Source organism: Crocodylus siamensis, chromosome 6 (assembly GCF_052110815.1).
Source record: "Crocodylus siamensis isolate JL-2025a chromosome 6, ASM5211081v1, whole genome shotgun sequence".
Classification (NCBI taxonomy): Eukaryota; Metazoa; Chordata; order Crocodylia; family Crocodylidae; genus Crocodylus; species Crocodylus siamensis.
The window spans coordinates 15,959,590-15,980,201 of NC_143400.1; the positions used below are offsets into that span (position 1 = coordinate 15,959,590).

General features: G+C 52.2%; 1 protein-coding gene across 2 annotated transcripts; it reads right to left on the bottom strand.

Moving 5' to 3' along the window:
• Positions 1-432: 432 nt before the first annotated feature.
• Positions 433-14,374, bottom strand: PSMD4 (proteasome 26S subunit ubiquitin receptor, non-ATPase 4). Of its 2 annotated transcripts, none has more exons than XM_090056391.1 (10): positions 14,218-14,374; positions 8,922-9,062; positions 7,797-7,911; positions 6,122-6,208; positions 3,462-3,530; positions 2,831-3,046; positions 2,625-2,733; positions 2,106-2,237; positions 1,716-1,783; positions 433-781 (listed from the first exon to the last, which is right to left on the bottom strand). In XM_090056391.1, the coding sequence occupies exons 1-10, from the start codon at positions 14,241-14,243 to the stop codon at positions 614-616; spliced, it is 1,131 nt and encodes a 376-aa protein (XP_089912517.1). In that variant the 5' UTR covers positions 14,244-14,374; the 3' UTR covers positions 433-613. The 2 variants fall into 2 exon arrangements, with proteins under 2 accessions (XP_089912517.1, XP_089912516.1); XM_090056390.1 differs by having other exon boundaries at positions 8,907-9,062.
• Positions 14,375-20,612: the final 6,238 nt, after the last annotated feature.

A 20,612-nucleotide genomic window follows, 5' to 3' on the forward strand; every position in this document is an offset into this window, starting at 1 on the left:
ATGTGTGTGCAAGTATCTACTCCAATCACCCATGCAATTAGTTTTATCCCACACACCTGTATCTGCCTGAGAAGGGCAGTAAGATACAATCAGAGCTGCATCCACACTTGGGGCTGGTCTGATGGTAGCAGGTTACAGCACACACTCCGACACATGTGCAGCAAGGTCCTGGTTGATGATACATGCTAGTCTGTCCAGGAGGCTGATGCCCCTTCACTGCTGTTCCCCACTTGCACTGGCCCCCACTCCAGCCAGGCAGATGCACCGTGTCAGCCACGTGTGCACACAAAAGCGGCGTATGGACCATGCGACTGCTTGACCCCAGTGCTAGAAGAGCCTTTTCTCTGCCCTCAGTAGCACCCAGCTCTGATGTCTCACACTCTTAGAAGCTCCATGTCCAACACCTGCAGCTGAGGTGGGCAGAGCCAGGGAGAAAGCTGAACTTTTTTTTATTAATTGTTACATCAAGAAAAAAACCCAAAACCCTCCTACCCCGTGCCCAGCACCTGCCCCTGTGAGCAAGGGGCACGCAGAAGCTGGAGGTGCTGGGTGACAGGGCTGGAACATGCAGGGCATAGAAGCCATCACAGGTCAGGGCGCAGATGCAGCGCCATCACTTCTTCTCCTCCTCTTTTTTGTCCTTGCTCTCCTTTGAGGCCTGAGAGGCCAGGGAGCCCATGGCATTGCGGATGGCCTCGTTGTTGGGGTCAACACCGGGCAGGTTCTCCAGCACACTCTGAAGGAACTCAGGGTCCTGCATCACATCATAATCGTCTTCCTCCTGCGCGCAAAGCCAGAGAGAAGTGAGGCTGGCAGGGACCTCTGGAGGTCACATCTAGTTCAACCCCCTGCCTGAGGCAGGATCAGCCTTGTGCAAACCCATCATCTAATCTTTTAATAAAACTCCCGTCAGCCCTGACACGACACAAGACATCACACCTTACCCTGCCACAGGTAAAGCAGGGGTAGCCAATGTCTTGCTATTGTAAAAGGGCGTTAATAAACGTTAAAGAGATCCCAGGTAGAGGCCATGGCCCCTGCTGCAGAGGAAGGCAAAACTCCCCCAGTCCACATCAATCTGCCCAAGGGGAAAATTCCTGACCCCAAATGTGGCATTGGTCTGAGCCTGATTGGAGGGGCAAGACCCAGGAGCCTCTGGGCTTAGTACCAGAAGCACTGACACAGCCCAGTCCCCATCCCCAGCCTGGGCTGCAGCCAACACCCAGTGCCTCTGAGAGAGGCTGAAAAACAACCTGACACAGCAGAAATGGGGGGCAGGAGGCAACCAGCAGAGCCCACAGTCCTAGCAAGTCCCCATGGTGGAACACAGGTATCGCTCATCTAGATCATCCCCAACCACTGGCTGTCCCATCCTCTCCTTGTGTGACTTGCTCACCCCCCCACACAATCCCAAGGAAGAGCCAAAGCCCTGGCTAGCAGGAAAGTGCTGCTCATTTGAAACCGGTAGCCAGCTGGGGGGTGTTTATATGGGCTCTAGTTACTCAGGGGACTGGCTGTGGCTCTGCAGGGAAGAGGGGGTGACCTAGAGTACTAGAGGGAGGAATTCAACCCTGGATGCGAAGCGGAGCTGAACTTTATATTCACTCATTTATAACCAAAATAGGGACCAGTTTGAGACTCCAAGCAGAGGATCTGCAGGCAGGTGGAGAGTCTTTCCAGCCTGACAGCAATGGTGCACATGGCGAGACAGTCACCTTTGTGGGCTCCGACGTGTCCATGGCAGCACTGCTCTCGACCTCAGCCGATTCAGCTTGGGCAAACTCTGAAAGGAAGGGGAAAAAAAACCCACCTTGGCTACAGAGCCAGGACCATCCACCATCACAGTGCAAACCACGAACATCCAGGATGTGGGCAGAGACAGCTGCTTCGTAGCTGCACGAAGCATCCGCCAGGCTGAGGGAGCATGGAGCTCACTTGGCTGCACCTCAGTGCCCCAGCATGGGGCTCATTGTTCCTTCCCCATCCACCTGCTAGTTTTGTGCCCCTGTTTCCAGGTGCTCCCATAAGACTTGCTGGCATGGATGGGATGTAAGTCAACCACTAGTGGGGCCTCTGGGATGGATGGCCAGGTTCTAGCCCCTCACCTGCCCCCTGCAGAGACATCTGCATGGCATAGGCGATCTGCTCCTCCTCGGTCATGCTGCTGAGGTCCGGCAGCCCGGCCCGGCCGAACTCCTGCTGTGTGATGGTCATCTTCAGCAGGGCATCGTCCGAATCTGCCACAAAGACAGGGCGGCACCAGCTTAGAGCAATGCGTCTTGTCCCCACCCTTTGCTAGCCTTACTCCCAAATCCCTCCACCATCACTGTTGGCAACTGACAGTCACAAAGCTGTGCCCACCTGGGCAGGCAGGAGGGGGGTCTGGGGAAGATGGACTGGAGTGACCAGCCTGGCTCTTGAGGGAAGTAAGATGGTCTCTTGAGTGGCAGGAGGGAGGCAGGTGAAAGGCAGCCCTGCCCAGAAGGGCTCTGAGGAGCCAGGGCATGGGCAGGAATTCAATGCCACCACCCACCTGTAGGCTGCCCAGCCCCTGCTGATCAGACTGCTGTATCCTGTCCCCTTCTCCAGGGGGAGCAGGCTTTCACCCCCGCCTAGGTCCTTACCATCCCCGCCAGCAGCAGTGATCCCTGCCTCAGCAGCGGATGCAGCTGCAGCTCTCCGGGCCTCTTCTTCCTGCCGCTGCCTCTGCTCTTCCATGGACACACGCAGAGCCTGGGGAGAGAAGAGCCAGACAAGTGTTCAGCTCAGCGAAGCTTTCATGACTCCCAGTTCTCTCTACACCCATCCCCCTGCTTTCGCCATCTCTCACCAAAGCCAGCTCCGGATCGGCGCTGGGATCCACTCCAAACTCAAAATCACTGGCGCCCAGGCCCAGCATGGCACCTCCCTCCCCAGCCAGAATAGGGGAGCTGATCAGTGCATCAGCCAGGCTTGGGCCTGGAGGCACAGTCACTAAGTGGGAGCCAGTGCCATCCTTGCCATTCAGGGTGTTAATGAAGGCCGTCAGCTTGTCTGTGTTGGCTTCCTAGAAAAGAGACGGCGTGGGAGAGGTTAGAACGGGGCCGACTGGCTCCAGAAGCCCGAGGCCAAGGAAATGGGTTCCACCTTAGTGATTCTCTCCCTTGCTGCAACTATATGAACACACGCAATAGTGACATGTATACCCAGGAACATGAATGCACCTGCCACATGTCAGGGTGGGCAGGTACCCTGCTCACAGGTACTGCAGAGTAAAGTGCCGTGACCCAGATATAGCAGAGGGACACGCCAAGCTGACTGGTCAAATATGAATAGAAGAATTTCTGCAGCCAGAACAGCTCAGTTTCCAGGACGCCACCATGGAAAGCAAGCTCCAGGACTGCCAAGCATGTCAAAATGAGATGTAAAACCCAGACTCGGTTTGTATTGAGGATGCCCGGAAGACCAGGTTAAAGTCTCACCTCTTCTCCAAAATTGATTATGTCAACATTGACTTTCTCCTTTTTAAGGCGCTTTGCCAGCTTCACCAACTGCAGTGAGAAAGAAAAAAATCTGTATTAGCTTTTTGTCCTGTCCTCTGCATCTCCTCTCCTTGAGAGAGCAGACAGAAGGGCTCTGATACCATCCATCTACATGCAAAACAAGAAAGCAGAGGGCATGGACACACCGTGCATTTATAAGGGGGTAACTTTAATCTGTTTTGCATACCACTGTAAGCTACCCTGAGCCAGAGTGGGCAGACAAGCAGGTAAATCAGGATAGCTACCTGCAGATGGTGTTAGTACAAGGCCTTGCCAGGACATGGAGGATGCAGGTAAAAGCCAGGATGGGGGTGGAAAAACACTAGCACCAGAGTAGTTTCTTCCTGGGGTAACTCTCCACTGATGAAAGGATTTCCACCCTCCGTTCACTGGAGAAAAGGCTGGTTACACACAAGTAAATGAGTTGTGTCATTTGCATAAATGGCAACCTCTTGTGTTTGGAAAGACAAGGATCAGGGCAAGGTTATTTCTTACTAGGAAAATGTATTGAGATGCCTTGTCTCTGTGCGTGGAAAGGAAAACACACAGCAACACTTAAACCTGAACAAATTTCCAAGGTTCTTTCCAAAACATATCACGGACAGTCTAAATTTCCCCACCTCCTACCCCTGTTACCTTTGAACTGGAATTAATTAAAAAGGCACCGGTCTCAACTGCAGACAACTGGTTATAAAAAGAAAAATTGAAACCTTTAGTTAAAGCTAAGACTCCTGCACTGCCCAACAGTCAGGGCTGTGTTTGTAAAACTGCAGTCAGGACTTTTGGAATCTCAGTGCAGGGAATTTATTTTAAGCAGAAGAATGACATAAATCCCTCACTCGGCAGAAAATTACCCCAGGAAAAAAAACAAACCAAAAAAACATTCTATGTTAGCATTTGCCCACGTCCATCCTGGCTGTTTAAAGAGCAACATGGCATATTTTTCATCATGACCCCGACCAGCCTCCCTTTAAGGAGACAGAAGCACCAGCTACTCCAATCACATCAGCCCAGGGTCCAGTGATCAATGGAAGAGAACAGAAGCACAGTCACTTTTGGCTTCATCAGCTCCATAACTGGACACAATTCTCCCTTCCCCAATTTGGTTCTTCCAAATGCACTGACAGCTGTCTTTTGTGACCACAGTGCTGTGACAAGGACAGACCCACTCTTCCATCTGGAGCTGGCATTCCTTGTCGCTGTACTCAGGACCTTTCATTCTTGACAAAGGAGGGATAACCATGCCGGGCTGGCAGAGCTTGTAGCCATGCAAACCTGCTGCTGGATGCAGAAGGGCATGTAACAGGACTGGGGAAAATCCCCTTTGCACTGGTGGAGATTTCATCCAAGAGCGTGATCCTAGATGAAACAGGAAGAGCAGTTTGGATACACCCTGTACCCCAGTCCTGCTGGCTACTGCATGGGGCCAGGAGGGAATTTCTCCCTGTTCCCCTTCTGCTGCTACATGTTGTCTTCTTCCCTCGCTCATCTTGTCTAAACGGGGTTGCTATTCAGGATCCTGGTTCTCCACCGGCTTTGGGCATACGTATTTTCTTCTTCCAACTCCTTCTCTCATGTCCGTGACATATGTCACGGTTTTTCTAAGCCTTCCCCAGAGGCACTGAGTGTTGGTTACAGCCCAGGCTGGGGATGGGGACTGGGTTGTGCCAATGCTCCTGCTGGAACCAAAGCCAGAGGTTTCTGGCTAGAGGGACTTGCCCCTTTGCTCAGGGTCAGATTGATCTACTTGAGGTTAGGAAGGAATTTTACTCCACGGCCAAATTGGTACAGACTAGGAGGGGTTTGCCTTCCTCTACAGTGGGCGCCACAGCCTCTTCCTGGGATGTCTTGAGTGTATATTAACAACAGGATGTTGACTGCCATGGTCCCTCTGCTTTCCCTGTGGTAGGCTCAGGTGCAATGTCTTGTGTTGTGTCAGGGTTGATTGTGTAGTTTTATTTGGAGGTTAGACAGTGGGTGTGCATGGGATGGTTTGGACAGGGCTGATCCTGCCTCTGGCAAGGGATTAGACTAGATGACCTCTTGAGGTCCCGTCCTGCCTGATTTCTCTAAGATTCCATGATTCACAATGAAAGCCTGCCCTCTTGGAAGTTTAAAAGCATGCACTTCAAAAAGATATAACATGATAAACAAGGATCTATTTTATAGATCTTCACAGCCCCTAGGAAAGCCCCAGTTGCTCTCATGTACCCTGTACTTACGAGCACCTCCCTATACCAGAGCTCACGGACCAGGATAGGGATGGTCAGCAAAAGAGATGCCTCATGGGGACATGAAAAATTAATCAACTCTTAGAGCTCTAGACATGCTCCACACTACTGCTGTCACCTCCCTGCTCAATTCAAATTCTTCAGGGCCAAGTTTTCTGGATATAACTACCCTGCACCTCTCTCCCCACAAAAGGTCAAGGGAGTCAGTTCAGCAGCTTATCAAGGAGCTCCGTTTTCAGGAAAGCAGCGATTTAGTGGGAGGAGATAAAAGCAGTACAGAGACACAGTTAAAGAAGGTGCTTTACGCTCCCCCCCTCAGAGATGAGGCGACCCCCTTTGACTCCATCTGACCAGTCATGCTTTACTCACATCCTTCTCGTTATCTTCAACTGGGCTCCCAACAAAGGCAATGATGCGCATCTTGTGATTCTTGCCTTGACGATGTTTCAGAGCCAGCTAGAAAACAACAGTTGTGTCACACCAGGAGCTGGAGTCTCAAAGGGAAAGAAATTGTGTGCGTGTGCATGTGTGAAAAAGTGGGATTTTCTACGCACACATCTTAGAAGGTTGAAACGAAATACAGGATGCGCTCGGCTAAACACTGGGAACACTTGAGCACTGAGATTCAGGAGACCTGCTGGAGTAGGTGAAAGCCACCCTCACTCAGAGTTAAGTCCCTGTTTGACAAAGATTCTAATTATCGTGGAGAGAACTGAGGCAGGGGTTTGGGGAAACTGCTCAAGATCCCAGAAAGCTTCTGTGGTGGAGATGGAAGCCAAAGAGATGCTGAGTTCAAGACTCAAAGCAGTCCCCTCTCTGCTACAGACAAGTCACTGCTGTGTGCAGCAAAAGGCAAGGGGAGCAACACAGGGGCTGGTACAGAAACAAGTGGAGAAAGCAGCCACCATCTTTTGAGGCTTCTCCCTGCTTGAAGGCTTCCTGCCTTTGAGAGTGCTATGGGCTGGGATACAGCAGACAGAATTTACCAGGGATCCTGCAGCACATACCAATCAGATGGCAAATCAACCCCCATCTCTGAAGGCTCAGCTTCTCTCACATCTGTATTTTTCCCTTCTTTCCCCCACTACCAAACTGTCTCATTAATTTGTCTCATTAATGGTTCTCTGCTAAGCTTCAATATAATTATTCACCATGGTAACAGCTGGCCTTGTAGCAGGATTACATCCAATCCAGGGTCCTGGCCACACTCCAAGGCCTGTGGTTACATGCCACATGCCTAAATGTACCGTGTTTCTAAACGAAGAGATTCGATGCCTCCAAACAGTTGTGTTAGGCTCTGCTGTGTAGTGACTGTGTTCCCCATCTGAAGCAAGCTCCGTGAGGAGGTTATTGTTACAAGACCAAGCTCTCAACTAACACCTGTGCCCACAGGTCTCAACCAACACAGATCTTACCAACGGGGAAACTTTGAGGGACAGGTGAAATGACTTGCTTGAGGTGACCCAACAAGGGCAGAGAGGATTGCTGCGGGTTTCCCTGGGTGTGTCTACATGAGACATTTACTGCAGAGTAGACTAATTAGTTCTGCAGTAAACATCTTGGTGTTTACATGCACAGGGCAATTAGGCTGGTATAAACTAATAAACTCCGCAGCACTGCATGACACTGAAGGGGCTGGCTGGGGCATGAGAATGCTACGGTGCAGGGGCTGCCTGCTGGCTATCCTGTGCTGAACCATCTTCATGCTCCAGGCAGCCCCTCCACAGCACACTGAGCCAGGCAGGAGCAGCCCTGGGCTGACAGGCTGACCCCCATGGATCCCTATCAGCCAGGGCTGCTCCACCCTGGCTCAACGTGCTCTGCCCTGGCACACGTGCAACCTGGGCACACGTATAAACAGTGTGCCTGGGATCCATAAACTCCAGAGTTTATTACTCTGCATTAACTGCATGTATAAACACACTTCAAGTCCTAGTTCAGTGCTTATTCCATTAAGCCACATATGTAATTAGCAAGACACCAGACAGAGGGGCTAGAGAAATACAACAAGATTCACTCTGGAGAAACAAAGAGGGTCACTTACGTGAGCAACTCTGATTCCCGTACAGAAAGTGATTTTCCCCTTGGGCTGCACCGCATGTAGCTTGGACAAGATCCGGCCAGTGTCTGGAGTCAGTGTAGTCAACACTTCACAGTTACTAGAACAACACCATATTTATGCTGCATTGTAACAACGTGTCTGTTCAAACTGGCTGCTCAGCAAGCCTCCCAAGAGCCTTCATAAAGGGTGGAAGAGGCCCACCTTATTGCTGGGGAATCATGGAAAAAAAGGACCCTCAAGAAGTTACATCTGATCCAACCCCCTGATCAAGCCAAACTCAGCCCTGTCTAAATCATCCCTGTCTAAGGGCATTTGCTTAACCTGCTCCTGTAAACTCCCAAGGGGTGGAGATTCTTCAGCCTCTGAGTTGGAAAGTTCTTCCTAAGCTGTAACCTAAACTTCCCCCCATTGCAGTCTCAGACTCTTTCCCTGCAACTAAAGAGCACACTGTATTCTCTGAGAAACTGAAGCACAGATGGGGGAGGTCACACAGAAAATCAGCACAAAAGCTAGAAGGGAGTCACTGTCGGGTCTACACTCAGTCCAGCAGACCATGGTTTCTCAGCCTTTTTGGCCTGGCAACTTCTTACTCGAGCCTCAGCCTTTTATTTTGCAAACCTTTACATTTGCTATGCCTCTGGGGCAAGCATGCACCACACATTCACTCCACAGCCACTAACCCTGGTCTTGACGCTACAGTAAATGTTCCCTGTAGAAAGGAGAGACACTGGACCATGTCTCCTGAGCTGGCTGCCTCAAATGAGGGCTATGCCAGGGCTTGGCCACCAGGGGGCAGGAAAGGTGGGCTGCACTGGTGATAGTAGAGGGGGCAGGGCATGGAAGGCAGGGAGCAGAAAGCAGAGCAGCAGATCCAGGCAGGGAAGGGAATCAGAGTGGCACTTGTAGAGGGTGCAGGGCTTAATTTATGCTATGAATTAGTCTCTGAAAGGGCAGTGCACCACAGAGGTCAGCTTCCCTGACAATATGGCCCTCCATTTCCTCTTGCAATCCTCCTCCCTCCACTTGGCCCAGAGTGACAACCTGAGAAGGGCTGCCCCAAGCCACCCGCTTAATGGAAGAGAACAAGCTTGCCTACGAGGGCCGTACTTGGCCAAGGTGATGAGGCCCACGTTGTTCTCGGGGTTGCTGCGGGTTTTCGAGTGGCACACAATGTTGACAGCGTCTTGCTGGGCCTGCAGGCGCGTGGGGAGGAAGTCCCCATTTCTCATGTACTCGCTGTTGTCAACACTGAAATGCAGAAGCAGAGGGGGGTCAGGATGGACATGAGGAGGCTGGGGAATCTGGTTCACGAACTTTGGTGGGCCAGACCTGGGGCAGGCCAGCTGGAGACGCACAGCTTCCCACAGTTACAGCATGGAGAGGGAAACATGTCTGTAATTTGAACACCAAAAGAAGCTTATGGATGTAGGAGACACCACAAGAGTTCACATTCACACCAGTCTTCGAAGTCACAGCTAGGAGCCAACATCCTACAAGTGGTGCTTTGAACAATGCATCTGGGGCTAAAGGACCTTTCCTTCGGGCCTACATAACAAACTCTGTGAGGCCGAACTTCAGCCAAGCCCTGCACCTGTGCCCAGCCCTGTAATGGTGGCACCTGACATATGGAACAGTTTCGCTTCATCCATTAGGTCAGGCCAAGACTGCCAGCCTAGGCTAAGCCTCTCTGCATAGACACCACATCTGTAGCTGCCACCTTTATCTGGTGGTTCAGAAGCTGCTGAGAGCTTTCGGCTGTCCTAGCTATGCTGTGTCCCTCCACCCCTGTGCTCTAGACTGTGCCTTTGCTTTGCAGACCGACAGACAGAGGCACAGACAACTTCAGTCTCCAGCTCCGTGACTGCAGAGGACACACGTCTCCTATGGTTCAGCCCTGCACCACACACCAAAGGGTGGCTCAGGGTCCCAGAGGTGGAGCCCTTCTGGGAGCTGGTAACATCTAGTGACTGGAGTGGGAGAAAGGCAGCAGGACTCCAAGTTCTTCCAACTCACCAGGGAGCCAGGCCTGTCATGGCACAGCTGTGTCCCAATTCCCAACCCCTGGTAACTGGGGGCCATTCTTAATTACTCCTGCCCCAAGACAAGGGTTTGGCACCAGTGCCAAGGTTTTCCTTAAGGCAGTGGTCTCCAACCTCTTCATGATGAAGATCACTTTTTGCAAATTATGGGCACCTCAGGATCTACTGAGCCCCACTGCCCCCTGCCCTGCACTGCTCCCTGTGCCCCTGGACTGTAGTGTCCCAGACCCAGCCAGGGCCTGATCTCACTTCTGTGCTGAGCTGCGGCAAGCTGTGCCTGCTCGGTGGCCAGATGAACATGGTGTCAGGCCCTACCCTGGCTTGGAAGTCTCTGTAGTCCAGGGGTGCATGGGGGAGCAGCTCTTGCCACTCGGTGCAGTCTAGCAGAGACCCTGGGGGCTGATGATTCCCCGCCTCTGCTCCGGGAGAAGGCTGCTGTAGGCTCCCTGCACACATAGTGGGGAGAGGTATGGGACCCCAGGGCCTCCGCCAGGTTGCTTCCAGAGGTGGGAGTGCCTCCTCCCCAGCAACCAGATCTTCCCAGACCTGGCTGGGCTGGGCCCACCCTCACGAGTCCCTGCTGCTGAGCTGAGTTGTGTCCACATCTGGCCAGGTTGCAACGGGGCTCAAGGCGCAGCAGCTGCAGCCTCTGTTGCTTCCATCTCCACAGAGATGAGGGGGAGCCCGCCCTCCCTGCATCTCTGGAGGAACCCCCCTGGCTCCAATCCTCCCACCACCCAGCTGGGTTGAGGCCACACGGTCAGTCCTAGCCCCCATTCACCAAACCATTTCTCCTTCCCTGAAGTGGGACAACTTTCACATACCCCATCGGATCCACTGAGGAAGAAGGCCTTGCATTCAAAAGCCTGTCTGTGTCTATCCCATCTACACAGCTGGTCCAAGAAAAGAGATCTCCCTCAGAAATCTTTGCCTCTCCCAAAATTTCTGGACCATCCTGGCTACAACAGCCCTCTTACACTGCCATCTAATTCATTCTGAGTTTTCAGGGAAGGTTCAAGGCATTGCCAGACAACCCTACTGTTTCTGGTTTCCCTTTTCACCAGAGGGGAAGCTTGGGATAGAGAGCTCCCAGTACCTTGCTGACAAATCCAGCAACTTCAGCCATACCCGTAGTGCAGAAGTGTTCAACCTCCAGCTGCTGGGCGAGATGAGTGGTACGGCCTCTACTGAAATCTTTCAAGTGTATATTAATAACCTTTATGGCAGCAGGATGTTGGCCGTCACAGTCCCCCTGCTCTACCTGTGGCAAGGTCAGGTGCGACATCTGGTGTTGTATCAGGGCTGATGGTAGTTTTACAAAGAGTTTAAATGATGGATTTGTGTGGGATGCTTTGAACAGGGCTGATCCTGCCTCAGGCAGGGGGATGCACTGGGTGTGACCCCAGGAAGGCCCTTCTAGCCCCACTGCTCTGTGATTCTGTGACCCCAAATGCATCTACCTTTCAAGTCAGGAGACATCTGGCTGTGCCCCATGCTGCTGATGGCAAAAAGTCTCCGCTACAAAATCATAACAGAGCAATACAAAGCATGTGGCAAGACGTTCAAGCCAGGGGAGGAGGGCCAAATTGCTTTGCAGATGTGCACTGCTGCAGCACCCCCATAAGGAAGTTTATAACCCTGGGGTGACTAGCCCGTGACACAACAGGGACCAAAACCCAGGACTTGCGACATCCAGCTCTTGTCTAACCTACTCTGCACCCTGCCCAGTTCCTGACACCGGTTCCAAGCCAAAAGCAAGCATGCGTATAACCAAGAGCGCCGGTTCAGACAGCAAGAGACTGTGACCGTGCTGCCCTGATGCAGCAGATATGCACTGTACCAGGCAGCGATAATCACAATCCACTGTGAGAAACCTTAGATGCTAATTTCAGACTCAACAGCAACCGCACAAGGCAACAAATGACCCGTACACCCCACAGTCCTGCTGGGTTGTTTGTGTCCACAGCACAGAGTGGGTGGAAGCAGCCCTTTCAGTTACACCAGCTCTAACGAATGACCTAAGAGAGCAGAGGGAAAGAAATGTTTAGAGAAAGGACCTCGGAGTTTATTTCAGCCCCAAATGGCAGCTTTGGAAAGTGGCAGTTGCAATGTATTTTTAGAGTTAATGCCAGGGAACATGTCCTTTAAACAACCGCCCCTCTGCTGTGATTGTTCCCACGTGCCTAGGCTTTGGGCTGGGCAAGGACCAGAAGGAAACACTAGCCAGGGGCATCCTGGCTAACACCACCACCTAGAGCTTCTCATGTGCAGAGCTCAGCAAGCTTTATAGCAGAGATCAGTTTCACTGCACATCAGGGCTGTGCAACTCACGGCCCATGGGCTGCATCCTGCTCCTAGGGGTTAAGTTGCAGCCCCAGTGGGTCCCAGGCTGGGCATATTTCTCACCCACTGCTTTCCTGCTGCTGCTGGAGTCTCTGGGCTCCCCCACTCTCCTCCTGCTTCCCTTGCCTACCCCTATCCCTCAGGATGGGCACAGCAGCCCATTGGGCTGAGGGAATCTGTGGCTGGGAGTCTCAGGGACAGCACTGCAGCATGGTAGGGGTGAATAGGGGCACGTAGTGTGGTGCAGTGCAACACAGGAGGTACCTGCAATGAGAGGGAGCCCACAGTAGTGTGTGACCAGGGGGGGCAGGAGGCTCAGGTGGCCTGTGCCATAGATCGAGTAACAGAAGCAGAGACACGACCTGGCAAAGGTCAGAGCTGGGAACAGAACCCAGGTGTCCCAAGGACCCAGGGCACTGCTCTGGGCAGCACATGGGACTGTCAGGACCTTTCCAGACAGACACAAACAACAGGGAAAGCATCTAGAGTCAGTGAGTTTCACTAACTCAAGTGTTACCCGCAGCAAGTAGGAAGGAACTTTTTTTAATGTGCTACTTAAACCCGATGCTGGCCCTTTTCTAGGTCTGAACTAGTTATTCACTGAATTAAGCGACTGTGCCCCCTCTCTCTGACAGGCTGGAGAGAGTCATGGCGGGCCGAGTAGTACAAACAACAGCAACTTCATCTTTTGTGAGCCTGCTCCACTGTTGATGCAGCCATTAGAACTGCAGCCATGAAGAGATTGGACAGATAGTAGCTATTATGGTCCTTACTATCATATTTTCTGGTATATAAGACATGTCCCCAGTTCCCCTGAAAAGGAGTATTTAAAGGGGTATTTTATATACCAAAGCTGTGGAAGGAAAAATACCATGCGAGTGAAAGTAGATGATTGTCAGGGGAAGATGAGCCTGGAGATGTTGGTGGGAGTGTGTGGGCCTAGGTAGGGAAAAGCAAGGAGAAGGGGCATGTTTGACAGCAGCCCCCATGCATGCCCAGGGCCCAGCATTACTGTCAAGGGAAGTAGGGGGGAGAAGAGGGCTATAGGGGCCATCATCATCCTTCCCTACAAACACTGCAGGGCAGCACTCAGGGGACGGCCAGCCCCAAGCCCCTGCTGCCTCCTTTGGTGCAGCCCAGGGCCAGCTGGCTCCGAGGGGGTGCGATGCCAGCACCAGCACACCCTCACCCCCTTGGCTTCCCAAACCCCATTATCAGGTCCGACTCTGCCTGAAAGGGAGTTTACAAAACCCAGGTTCAGTACAGGCAAGGATGTTTGGTGACACAGGGGCACAAGATACTGTCACTGTACTCACAGCTGGCACCAGACCAGTCCCAACAGATCCCAGGTGCCTCGGATTTTAACCCACTTCCGTGCACCAGTCGCAGGCAGCATGGAAAGAAGGGGGCGCAGCACCTCGCCTCCTATCCCATGACCCAGCCCCACACACAGCTTGTACGACAGGTCACAAGAGCCCAGGGGGGCAACCCGGCTGCACAGGGCAGAGGAGGGAGGCAGGCAGGGACCGGACTCGGAGCAGGCCAGGGGTGAGTAAGCAGAGAAGAGCCCAATGCCCCTGCTCCTACCTCCGGCCGCCTCCCTGCTGCTCCCAGGCCCATGCAAGGGAGCGGCACAGCACTGGGTCCCAGCCCTGGCCCTGGTGCCCCCTTCACCTATCCCCACCCCCGCCCGGGCCCCTGCCACGTCACCCCTCCCCACAGCAGTGACCCCCTCTTCCCCATTACTGGCCCCTCCTTCACGTCACCGACCCCCCTCACGTCACGGCTCCTTCAGTTGCTGACCCCCACGTCACCCCCATCACTGACCCTGACCCTGACCCTGACCCTGACCCTCCCCCGGCCCGGCCCGGCCCGCCATGACTCAGGAAAACCAGCCCCGCGTCCCCAACCCGGCCCGGCCCCCCCTAGGAGCGCAGTGCGGCCTCCTCAGCCCGACCCCGGGCTTGCTCTGCACAGACCTACCCTGCCCTACCCAGCCCCCAGCCCCCGGCGGCGCTCACCAGACCATCGTGCTCTCCAGCACCATCTTGCCTCCTTTCTCAGCCGAGCCGGGCCGGGGCCCAGGCAGCACCGCGCGCGCGCAGTGGCTCGGGGCCGCCAGCCAACCCGCGCCGCCCTTCTTGCAAGGTGGGGCCGAGGGGGCCACTGGGACGTGTAGTTGGTGCACCACCTCCCGCCAGGGGGCGGGGCCAGAGGGGCGGGGCCAGGCGGGAGCCCAGGGGCCTCCATAGCTGGGAGTTTCGAGGCGGGGACTCAGCGGCCGGTCGGTGCTTCCCAAACTCCTCTTCAGGGCAACCCCGGTTATGCCCCATTTCTTCTGCACGGCCCCCACCGATGTCACTATCCCCATCTGGTGTCACAACCTGCAGTTTGGGAATGGTTGCCATGGGGATGTCCCCAGCCTCTGGGGTGTGCTCTTCCCCCTTCCCCTTTCTGCTCCATGTGTCAAGGGGTTTCAGGCCTCCCTCAGAGGCTTGGGTGCTGGATGCACTCTGGGCTGGGACCCAACCTGGGCGATCCTGGCTGGGTGGTCTGGTCCTTGCACTCATGCTCAGACCAACTCCGCTTTTGGTGTCAGGAAGATTGGCCATGTGCAGATTGGCAGGGAGGATTTGTCTTGCTTTGCAGCCAGGGCACGGCCTCTATCTCTGCAACGTGTATTATTAACCTTTTACAGAAGCAGGACGCTGGCTTCTGCAGTCCTCCTGCTGTCCCTGGACCAGGTTCAGGTGTGATGTCTTGTGCGGTGTCAGGGTTGACGCCAGTTTTGCTATGAGTTTTTATCAGGGTTGGGCAAAGTCTGGCCTGTGGCAGACTCCATTTCCCAGCAGCCCCTGCCCATGTCACTGCAGCCGGTTTCCATGGAGACCGCAGAAGCAGGGCGCAATGGCAGTGTGGGTCAGGGTTTCTATGGAGATCTGCCCCAGCAGTGCTGGCAGGGCAGGCAGCTGGGCAGGGATCTTGTGGTGGCGACAGTGTGGTCCAGAGCCCTGGGGCAGAGCTCAATACACTGCTCACGTGACCCAGGGTGCGCAGGCAGTGGACTGGCTCTGGACCACGCTGTCACTGCCGCAAGATCCCAGCCCTGGCTGCCGAAAAGCTCCCCACCTAGCCACCTGCCCTGCCAGTGCAGCTGGGGCTGGTGTCTGTGGAAACCCTGGCCCTGTGCTGTCATGATGCCACTGTTCCTGGGGTCTCTATGGAAACTGGCCACAGCCACATAGGCTGGGGCTGCTGGGAACTGCAGGCCGGCTGCTGGCCACGTCCACCGTTTTGCCCACCCCTGGTTTAGATGGGTTTGTCTGGGATAGTTTGGACTGGGCTGATCCAGCCTTGGGCACCAGCTGGACATGACCTCTGAAGCTCTCTTCCAGCCCCACTGCTCTAAGATCCTATGGGAATGGTGATAGCCTGTGGCCTCAGCTTCATTATCTATGAGGTAGGGCTCCAGGATTTCCCTGCAGCTGATGTCTCCTGCACTAGACAGGCCAGCACAGGTCACCTCCCTTTGAGGCTGTGGAGAAACATGATGCCATGGGCTTTTGGGGGCATTTGGTCTGCTAACAAGGAAGAGTCAGGTTGGATGAGGTCATGGGCAGATCTAGGACATTGGAAAGGGGGCTGCAGACAGTAAGATGCCTTAACCCACAGAACATGACACATCTTTTTTCAGTTAAACTTAAAGCTTTTATTTTAATATTCCAGGAGCTAAAACTGGACATAGGACTCCAGATGTGGCCTCACCAGCACTGAATGAAGTGGAATAATCACTTCCCTTCATCTGCTGATAATGCACCTACTCATGCAGCCCCGTATGCTGTTAACCTTTGCATCAAGGGTTAGGGTGAGGTCCAATGACAAGGGTTATCGGACTACTAGACTATGCCCCTGAATGCCCCGGTGAGATCTCTGCTTGGCAGGATAGGGATCAAGACTCATTTGCAAGGCAACTAGTGCATTTCTAGGTATGGGAGTGTGTGCTGTCTGCTGAATAAACCTACATGAGTGGAGTGGAAACCTCTCAAGTGTTCTTTCAACAACCCACTGGCTCTCCAACCCCAGATGTTGGACCAACACAACACCTAGGGGTGCTATGAGATCTTTTTAAGGGGGTCATGAAATATTAGTAGCATCATGCAAACACCTACACCTTATTCACAGGATAAACCCAGAGACTGGAAATAGGACTCCAGAGTGAAAGAAGCATCCAGCACAGCTGGGGCTTGCAGTTTTTTGCAACAGAAGAATTACCCTAGTATTTTTTCATAGTCAAGAGAGTGAAAACAAAGACCTGGGATTTTCTGAAGGGGGCTCTGAGTCAGAGGAGAGTCTTGAGTCTAAGAAGGCTGAAAACCACACTGCATCACAGGGGTCTGGGTCAGAAGTCTCATAGATTCATGGATGCTAGTGAGTGGTTCCATGCAGCCATCACCAGGGCTGCTATCACCTGCCTTGACTTCCAGCCCTCCCTCCTCTAGGCCCACTGTGCCAGCACCACATCCTGATTGACCACAAGATGAACATGAGCCTTCAATGCGATACCGTGACTAGTAAAGCGAGCAAAATGCTGGCTTGCATCTATAGATGCGTCTCAAGCAAATCCTAGGACGTCATTCTCCCATTGTACTTGGCCTTGGTGAGGCTGCAGCTGGAGTACTGCATCCAGTTTTGGGCTCCACAATTCAAAAAGGATGTGGAGAAGCTTGAGAGAGTGCAGAGGGGAGCCACGTGCATGATCAGAGGTCAGGAAAACACAGCTTATGATAAGAGGCTGAGAGCCATGGGACTTTTAGCCTGGAAAAGCGCAGGCTCAGGGGTGACCTGGTGGCCACCTATACATTTATCGGGGTGCTGACCAGGACCTGGGGGAACATCTGTTCACTAGAGCGCCCCAAGGGATCACAAGATGGAATGGTCACAAACTCCTCCATGACTGTTTCTGGCTGGACATAATGAAGAACTTCTTTATTGTCTGAGCCCCCAAAGGTTTGGAATAGACTGCCACCAGAGGTGGTTCAAGTATCTACTTTGAAAACCTTCAGGAGACATTTGAATGTTTATCTTGCTGGGATCCTGTGATCCCTGCTGACTTCCTGCCCTTGGGGCAGGGGGATGAACTCAATGATCTTCCAAGGTCCCTTCCAGCCCTAATGTCTATGAATCTATAAACAAGTTTGACCTAAATCAGGTAAGTCTGAACTACATTCAACCAGGTTTATGTCAAACTGGTTTCAGCTATTTTGAAACTGGTTTATGTATAAGTTCTGTCCTTAGCCAGCAGCAGTCTTTGTTTCAGTAGGAGGCTGGGAGGAAAATGTGTCCTGACTACAGCCAGCCGCCAGGGGTCACTGTACCATCAGCTGTAGGTGGGTTTTGCCTGAGAAGCACTTGGCAGGGCAGGGGGACAGCAAACTCCAAGGCTCATAGCTATTCCACATTGTACCTGGGATTCTCTCCGGCTGACATCTCTACCAGCCTGCACAACCAGGTGGTGGAAATCTGCGGGGAGATCAAGGAGTTTCATTACTCAGCTGCCTTCAAGGATTTAGGAGATGGGAGACAGTGCAGTCCACTGGGCAGGACACAGGAGGACACCTGGGCTCTCACCCCAACTCTGCCATTGGTGGCTTGGTGAGCATGCGTGTGAGCACCAATTCTCTTTTTATGAATCTATTTAGGACCTTGAGGCAGGGATGATGTGTGTGCATGTGTACAGCATCTGGCACAAAGAGCCCCTGAGCTCAGGTAAGACTTCTATCTGCTGTCACAAGCAGATAGCCATGTTAGTCTGAACCCAGGGTAGATTTGCACTTTACAGACCAATGTATGCATCTCAAATGTAAATGGAGATGTTCATAAGCTCATGGAAACCACAGGGCTGGAAGGGACTTCAAGAAAATCCATCAGCTTCCTGATCAGATCTGGGAGTCATTGTGGACAGCTCACTAAACACATCAGCTCAGTGCTCAGCAAGCATCAAAAAGGCAAATGATACTTGAGGGATGATTAAGGGAATTGTAAACCAAGCTGAAAGCATCATGATACTCCTTTATAAACCCATGGGGCATCCACACCTTGAGTCTTGTGTCCAGTTCTGGTCCCCACACCCCAAAAAGGATATAGGCAAACTAGAGAAAGTCCAAAGAAGAACAGCAAAGATGATAAGTGCTATGGAGGGGCTTCCATACGAGGAGAGACTGCAGAGGTCAGGCTAGGTCAGTTCAGAAAAGAGGTGCTTGAGGGGGGACAGGGGAAGGTTTTACAAAATACTAAACAGTGAAGAAAGAGTCAATAGGGATTTGTTATTGACCATCTCTCTTCATACAAGAACATGAAGCTAGGTTGCAAGTTTAAAGCAGACACTTGGAAGTTCTTTGTCACACAACGGGAAATTAAAGCATGGGGCTTGTTGCCACCAAAAGTGGGGGGAAGTTGAGAGTCTAGCCAGATTCACAAAGGGATTGGGCACGTGCTTGGAGGAAAGGGACATCAGTAGCTACTTAGCATTAGAGTGAGGAGCAAAACTTCCTAGATCCCACAGGCTGGAGGCTGTGATCTTAGCAAGACAGGGTTGGGGCCCCTAATGACAGAGTAACAGGAGAAATTCCTGGTCATACCCAGTTCAGTCTCCCTTAAAGCATCTGCTCTCTGCCTCTGCATGAGACAGCAGACCTGGCAAGACTGATCTATCATCTGACCTAGTAAATCACAATTCTTATGTTCTCACAAAGGCCAGGTCAAGTCTAACTTGACCATTCCCTAGAGACACTTCACCAACCTCTTCTTAGCAGCAGTTTGATGATCCCAGTGTTTCACTCTCTCCATCAGCATTTTTTTCTAATAGCCAACCTAAATCTTTGCTGTTGGAAACGAAGCCGATTTCTGCTTCCTCAATAGCTGCAGAGAACCATCAGTCACCACCACCTAACACCAATCTCCTGCGTCACCCCTCTTCCCAAGACGAGATAAATGCATTCCTCCAATCTTCTCCCCACATGTTCTCACCACTGTTTTCTGGCTCCTCTGTATCTTTCCTTGAAGCACAGTGATAGACATTGGACACTGTGTTCCAGCTGAACAAACGCAGATGCTCATCCCCAGGCCTCTGGGACCTTGCCTCTTCTCACCATGTTCTCAAGAATCATTCCTAACGGTTCAGAGATTAATTCAGTAGCGCTGCAAACTCTCTGGGGTGAATTTCAGCACATCCAGCCAATCTTGGTAGGAATACATCTGTTGTCCCAACTTCGGGCTCCACTCTTCTCTGTTAAAGCTCACGTCCTTAAATATCTGGTCACAACATCTTTTCAGTGAAGAACGAAGGAAAGAAGGTATTAAAGAGGATTCTCTGCAATGCCTATGCTTTGCTCTCTGTTCCTTGTACAGGGAGAGCCTTTACTTGGTGCTGTTTATAAACCCTAGCTAATTCAAAACTCATGTTTCCCTATGCTTTGATGGTTACAAGAGTTTACTGGTCCTCTTTGATCACCTGGTCCTTTCTGATCACCTGCTTATGTGCTAAATTAGGGGCCCCAACCCTGTCTTGCTAAGATCTCAGCTCCTAGTAGGCCTTCCTCTCCTTTCTTCATTTCAAGCTAGGTTCCCCTGATGACTCATCTTCCAGAGAGGTCCAGAAATAAGGGGGCAACAAATTGGTACACATATCATAATGAAACAGGGCATAGCTGCCTGAGGATATTTGGGGTGATGGGGCTTGCTTTTCTTATGTGATCATAGAAATCTGAGTGGCTTCTAATTATTCAGTGGATAACAACTGTATAAAAGATGCAACTGGTACATTTCACTTTGGACACATTATTCTGTGCACACAGCAGACAGTCAGTCTAGTCAGCTGGCCAATGGTGATCAAAGGCTCTCTAGTTAGATGCCCATGTCATATCTTTAATAAATCCTGGGTCAGAGCTCAACTATACAGGGCTGGGGCCAAGCTCCTTGCAGCAGTTTTCACTAAGAACTGGTTAAAAAGCAGCTGCACGGAGACAGTAACGTGAAGCATTGCCCTGGTTCTATGACGGCAGCAGGGAGAAGCTCACACAAAGCTAGTTTCAGGATGAAGGCCTCAGATTATCTTCCATGAAGGGACCTTGCCTTTGTACACACTTCTGTGGCAATGCATGGAGGTTTCAGTGTGAATATCCTGCACTCCAATGCCTTCGTTACAAAGCAATTCTCCTGTGGAAGGTAGGTGGTAGAGGAAGGCAAGGAGGGGCTGGAGCACTCTCAGTTCAGCATCTTATTCTGGGCTTAAGATAGGGGGAACAGATTTTCCTGGACTTGAGCTAGGACAGTCCATTGCCCCCAGCTTCAGCTCCATTTTAAATACCTGTCTCCTACTGAGAGCAGAATACGATGGGATGCTCAGACACATGCGAGT